Source organism: Mchenga conophoros, linkage group LG23 (genome assembly GCF_057382185.1).
Source record: "Mchenga conophoros isolate Kocher_MC1m ecotype Shallow Benthic linkage group LG23, M_conophoros_male_GT1.1, whole genome shotgun sequence".
NCBI lineage: Eukaryota > Metazoa > Chordata > Actinopteri > Cichliformes > Cichlidae > Mchenga > Mchenga conophoros.
This window is the reverse complement of record NC_140547.1, coordinates 29,613,702-29,620,764: the sequence shown is the minus strand read 5'-3', so window position 1 is coordinate 29,620,764 and position 7,063 is coordinate 29,613,702. Positions and strand designations below refer to the sequence as shown.

The 7,063-nt window shown below is 41.7% G+C and overlaps 1 protein-coding gene across 4 annotated transcripts in view; it reads right to left on the bottom strand.

Annotated features, from left to right (window-relative positions):
* Positions 1 to 7,063, bottom strand: part of arl13b (ADP-ribosylation factor-like 13b) — a 19,015-nt gene extending 11,952 nt beyond the window's left edge. For 2 of the 4 annotated variants that reach the window (XM_085264938.1, XM_085264939.1), the window contains exon 1: positions 6,507 to 7,063. In XM_085264938.1, the coding sequence (XP_085121064.1) occupies positions 6,507 to 6,565 (59 nt within the window). In that variant the 5' untranslated portion in view covers positions 6,566 to 7,063. The remainder of the gene's footprint in view (positions 1 to 6,506) is intronic. The other 2 variants (XM_085264940.1, XM_085264944.1) reach the window with 2 other exon arrangements.

Here is a 7,063-nt window from a genome sequence, read left to right as displayed (position 1 = left end):
ACTTCTCCAGTCCGAACGACATTCCAATGTCATTGCTGTATAGCCAGGTAGTGTGGATCAATGAATCGATGTCTCGTTCACTCTTGGCATACAGCTTGATGTCATCCATGTACAGGAGGTGGCTGACAACTGCTCCGTTCCGTAGTCGGTATCTGTAGCCAGCCTTGTTAATGATCTCACTGAGGGGGTTCAGGCCTATGCAGAACAGCAGTGGGGACAGAGCATCTCCTTGGTAGATCCCGCACTTGATGGTGACTTGTGCTATGGGCTTGGAGTTGGCCTCTAGTGTTGTACGCCACATCCCCATCTGGAGGCATTGAGTCATAGGCCTTCTTGTAATCAATCCAGGCAGTGCACAGGTTGGTCAGTCTGGTCTTGCAGTCTCGGCTGACTGTTCTGTCTACCAGTAGCTGGTGTTTTGCGCCTCTGGTATTCTTGCCAATTCCTTTCTGTGTCCCACTCATGTATTGACCCATGTGCCTGTTCATCTTAGCCGATATGATGCCTGACAGGAGCTTCCATGTAGTACTGAGGCAGGTTATTGGTCGGTAGTTGGAGGGGACCGGTCCCTTCTTGGGGTCCTTGGGGATCAGGACCGTCCGACCTTCGGTTAGCCATTCCGGGTGTCTCTCGTTAACTAGCAGCTGGTTCATTTGTGCTGCCAGACGCTCGTGGAGTGCAGTCAGCTTCTTTAGCCAGTAGGCGTGAACCATGTCGGGCCCTGGTGCTGTCCAACTCTTCATACTGGAGACCCTTTCTTGGATATCTGCCACTGTGATGGTTACTGGACCCTGTTCAGGGAGGTCGCTGTGGTCTGCCCTCAGATCCACTAGCCACTGAGCATTGCCGTTATGGGTTGCGTCCTTCTCCCATATGCTCTTCCAGTATTGCTCCATCTCCAGCCTTGGTGGTGCTGTTCTCTTATTATTGTTCCTTTGCCACTGAGAGTACACCTTTTTCTCTGGTGTACCTCCTCAAGCGGCTGGCCAAGGCTGTGAGTCTTTGCTTGGCAGTTTCCAAGGCCTCAGGTATGGACAGCTTGCTGTATTTCTTATGCACCTTCTTTGTCGCACCTTTCTGCAACTCCGTTAGTTGGCTAACCTCCCTCCGTGCTACTTTGATCTTGCCCTCTAGCCTCCTTCTCCATGGAGGGTACTGCCCCTTGTGGCTGTTCAACTTGTAGCCAAGCATCTCACTGATCACTGCTGCCGTATTGTAGATCAGCTTGTTAGCGCACTTGGGGCTATGTACCCAATCTCGGGTGGGGGTCGGGTCCTCCTTGCCGTAGCATTTGTGTTGTACCTCGTCAATCTCTAGCTGTGAGAGCAGTCCCTTCTTTCGAATGTTGGAACACTGAGCTACTAGTTGTTTCGCCGTCATTGTGGATGTTGGGTATCGAAGAATCCATAGGTCCGTCATCCTATTCATGTAGCCCCTTCCGCCGGGGTTACTTGCATAGTAGCATTCCAACAACACCCTGTTTTCGTCTCTTGCCCACCGATGCCTTCTTGTTCCAGTAGCCCACTTTTCGTCAGGGTGCCCTGGTTCCTCAACACCTGACGCGGACCTTGTTGATCCGGGCGACGTCCGAGCCGGCATGCCTTCATATTTATCTGTCCCGATGCCTTCATATTTATCTGTCTCATATATATATATATATATATATATATATATACATATATATATATATATACATACATACATATATACATACACATATACATATACATATATATACATATACATACATACATATACACATATATATACATACATATACACATATATATACATACATATACACATATATATACATACATATACACATACATATACATACATATACACATACACATATATATATATATATATATATATATATATATATATATACACATATATATACACACACACACACACACACTAGGGCTGGGCGATATGACCCAAAATTCATATCTCGATATTTTTTAGCTGGATGGCGATATAAGATATATATCTCGATTTTTTTTTTAAAGCCATAAGTTAAGAACAAAAAGAGAGTTCTTAGTCACACTGTGTCCCAGATGTCACACGGGCACTTTTATTTACATACAGCATAGATGTACATGAAGAAATTACTCAAAAATAAATTATCAGCATTTATTAAATAATCATGGTCCATAAATAAAAGAAAATGTTGTTTTTGTGCATAACAAAAAGCTCACAATTGTGCAGTCAAAATGTAAACTAATAGACGCTGAGCATAATAACAAAGAGACAGATTTCACAGCTGCACCACGTCTCTGAACAGGTGCCGTTTGTGGTCCTTATACACACACAGTACGTATCACTCCGCGAGGCTCCTCCCCGGTAGCCGTAATCCTCCGACATCAAGCCGTGCAGCTCCGTAGCTTAGCAAAGTCATATTAAAACATTTTTTGACAGATTGCTGAGCGCTGTGTACCACATAAAATCGGTTCGTGGTCAGTAAGCACAACCAGAATTCATTCATAAGGCGCACTGTCGAGTTTTGAGAAAATGAAAGGATTTTAGGCCGTGCAGCTCCTCCGGGCTGCATGTCGTTAGCGCGGTTAGCTCGTTAGCGCGGTTAGCTCGCTAACACGTTGACGCCGTCCAGCCCCACGCACTGGGCCATCCGAGGTAACTCGCTAACGGAGATTTTCCGCTTTCATCTTGTCATTGCCTGCAGGTGAAGCTATGGGGGAGGCGGAGTTGTGTTCAGTGAAGGAGAGGCGAGGCAGAGTAACACTGCGTAGAGACAAAAGTGGACGAAAGAGAGGCAAACCTGCGGCTCCACAAGTATAATTATAACGTAACATAGACTATATCGATATAAACGATATTGTCACATCTTATATCTCGTATGAAAATATATCGATATTTTTAAAAAACTCGATATATCGCCCAGCCCTAACACACACACACACACACACACACACACACACACACACACACACACACACACATATATATATATATACACACACACACATATATACATACATATTAGGGGTGCAACGATATTCGTATCGATATTGAACCGTTCGATACAGTGCTTTCGGTTCGGTACGCATATGTATCGAACAATACAACATTTGCAATTTATTTTATCAACTTTCCTTCTGACGATGCTGTCTGTGTGGAGCACTCAGTGAATCTGCGTTCAACTACTCCGCCTAGGCTGCACTGTCGAGCGCAGATCCACTGAGCGCTCCACACAGACAGCATCGTCAGAAGGAAGAGCGCAGGGCAAGCTAGCCAGACAGAAGTTAAGCTCTCCTTGCAACATGGCAAATTGAACCTCCCCCACCCTCATTCAGATCTGGCGTTTGGAATTATTTTGGTTTTCATGTGACATATGACCCTTAAGGTAAGCGCGTCATGGACTAAAGTAAAACAGTATGTTGGATGTGCCACGCAATGCTCAATTACATGGGTGGGAGCTAGTGTGTTAGCGCAGTTAGCTCGTTAACATGTTGGCCGTCTAGCCCCATGCACGGGGCTATCAGGGGTAGCTCGTTAACGGAGATTTGCCGTGTTGTAGGGCTGCTCAATTAATCGAATTTTAATCACGATTACGATCTGGGCTTTCAACGATCATTAAAAATGACTGAGCCGATTATTAGCCCCTCCCTCATTTATCCGCGACACCTTAAAGGCCGGTCCGTGAAAATATTGTCGGGCATAAACCGGTCCGTGGCGCAAAAAAGGTTGGAGACCGCTGATTAAGAGGACCCGAGGGAAGCTCGGAAAGCTAAGCAGAAGTTATTTGGAGAGGAGAGTGACTGCCGCTGGTTGAAAAGAGTTTAAAAAAAAAAAAAAAAAACTTCAGTGGTGTTGCACACCATTTTATATTATTTTTTAAAAGTCATTGTTAACCCTTTAAAGCCGGTCAGAGCAGCACGCTCCATTTTGCGTAACTATTTTTAAATCCCTGTAGAACCTGAACCGTGTAAGCTAGCGCAATAATTTGTTTTGCATATGAAACCGGAGGAGTTGTACTTACATCTTATGCCATCAGCTTGTCCTCGGTCACGGTTTCGTTCCACATATAGCTTTGCAAAAATTGCATAAAAAGCGCTTGCAGGAACAAAAACATAATATTCCAGAAACACGCTTTGCCGTTCCTATCAGCTGTTCGTAACACTTCCCACAGTGAAATGATGCACATGCTGTTTTCTTTGCAAATTTGCATCATAGGATTGTTTTTTGTTTTTCCTGCAGTATATAAAAATTGCTGTATCTCCAAAATAAAACTATGAAGACACTCAAAATAAATTTCCTGTGGTGGGAAACTATTTTTTGCAACTTTATTGTATTTAAAGTTTTGAGGGATAAACCTCTTAAATTTCTCCAAGTAGAAATATATGTAAACAAAACAAAAGCGATTTTAAATTTTTTTTGTAGTTTATTGCACTTTTTTGCAATTTATGTAATTACTATGGACTTAATGCATACATATTATTAAAATATGGGCTATAACAGTTGTATTGATGTATAGCAACTTGAAATGCTCCCACAAATGGCACTACAGCATGTAAAAAAAATAATATAAGCTCTGGTGGACTTGGTTCTATAGTAGGTCTTAAAGGGTTAAATAAATATCGTCAAATAATCGTGATCTCAATTTCAGTGAAAATAATCGTGATTATCATTTTTGCCATAATCGAGCAGCCCTACCGTGTTGTGGCGTTAAGGTCATTTTAACGAGGTTAACCTGAAAGCACTAGTGGGAACACAACGAATATGACTGCACATTTACGCCGACATCATCCTAGTGCAAAGACAAAAACAACAAGCATGCATGCTACAAACTTTAGCCAAGTCATTTAGACAGCCGTTAGCACATGATCCTCCTTATGGGGACCTGATATGTTTAATATGCTGCTGAGAATATAGCCCAGAAGAAGCGGATAGTATAGCTTTTATTTTGGAAAGAGCCATTTCTCTGTAATAAACTCTCTTTTCCAAAGATGAGTGATTCCTCAATCAGATACAGGGCTCGCAATATCGCTAGCCCGACGTCCCGGGGCCAGCGATTTTTTTCAGTCGGGCTACCAAAATCTATCTCTGCCCTGCCCGTCCGGCTATTGTAGGAAGGAAAAATATATGTCAATGCTTTTGCATTCTTTCAGAAATGTAGCTGGGTAATTATGTCATTGGCATCGGTGAGCCACTGTCAATATGTGACATATTGAAATCGCGTTTGAATTTGCGCTTGTTTTTTTTGCATTCACTTTGCAATCGCGTGAACTGTGTATAGAGAGCGACAGTACTGATTGGTGAGTGATGATAATTTGTGCACCAATTCCTCCGACATTGTCTTATTAATCGTTAGCTTACTACGCAAACATGACAAGTGAAATCTCCCGCAGCAAGCTTAAACATGTGATAGGTTGATTGCGCAGAGAATCGCTGACCGTTATGTGTGTGTGTGTGTAAAAGCAGCAGGATATATATTTCAGTTCTGCTGAGCCAAATAAGACAGGTCAGGGTGAAGAAATGACAGCCAAAGAAAAGCTTACCGCAAAACGGAAAAGTTATGACAAATCAGACTAGAAGGCAAAAAGAAAGTGCAGCTTTATGGTTTCATGGACAAAATAATTTGTGGCTGCGATATGATGAGCTAAATAACCAGGGGTGCACATAAGTGGTCCGCAGGTGAGCATTCACTGTCAAAATAAAAAACACGCACAAGGGTTAGGGTTAAATTTAAAAACTGTACTTTTGAGTTAAAATATATATTTATAATTTTAATAAATGACAAATTAAAAAGGCATGAACATTTTATTTTGTATCGAAAAAATATCGAACCGTGACACCAAAGTATCGAACCGAACCGTGAATTTTGTGTATCATTGCACCCCTAATACATACATACATACATACATACATACATACATACATATATAGATATAGGAGGTTAAATGAGGAACTACAATAATAAAACAAAAATGTTACATGGTAATAAAATAAATGATGTGGTGTGATCTTCTGATATAGAGTAACACGTTGATAGAAAAAATAAATATGTAATACTTAGGTAGAAATGCTATAACACTATAAAACAAAGCCTGAAATCCACACTGTATGAATTCTTTGGTTTATTTTAACTTTAAAAGTTGTTTTATGTTACTTATTTATTAGAAGAAAAACTGCATCTTCAGTATCACAAGATAAAAGATCTAATGGCCTTTAAAAAATAAAAAAGGCCATTTCTTCTGCAAGAAATAAAAAGCTAGAGGGGATTTTTTTTAAGCTAACTTTAATGGATTATGTCATAAACTAACAAAACTGCAAATACAGAACTGTCTCAGCTTTATTAAAAGGTTTATGGCGTGTGATGTGTCAGTGATAGTATCTCATTTACTGTTTCACTGAAAAACGAACTGAATGTATAACAACGAGCAGCTCCACTTTTCGAAGCACCTCAACAGGTTGAAGCTGTCCGTGATTTCGGAGTGTGAAGCACTGATTTTGGGGCATCATATCGTGACCTAACTTACCTTGCAGGCTCCTGCCAGCGTTTTAGCCAGTTGCAACAATTCGCCATCAGGCTAAACATCGCAGTCCGGGTCCGAATGACTGAGTGGTGGTCCAGGTGGGCAGCGACACTCCACTATCCAGCCCTGCTCATCGACTCTTAACCTAAACTAGCTACATGGCGAACTAACCCATCAAAGTGTAAACGTTTAGCTTTTAAATGCCTCACCCAACTTACGTCGGTGAATAATTTAGTCGTTACCGTGTGTTTTCGATAAATATTAGGCTGGAAGACATTATTTTCCAGAAGCTGAACATCCCGTTAAACGAGGCTAGCCAAAGCTAATGTAGTTAGCAATAACGGTATTTGTAGTATCGTTTAGTTTGTAGTGTCCGCAAATACGTGAGTCGTTTACCACTTACATCTGAGCCCTACTCACCAATAAAATGTGCTCGTTTGTAACCAAGCGCATAAATACTGAGTATTTTACTACTGAAATATTCGCTACTTAGCGTTAGCCGATTCCTAGCAGTCTGCTTTGTTTACGCCGTCTTTTCTGCTGCTAGGCTGCGGACGTGC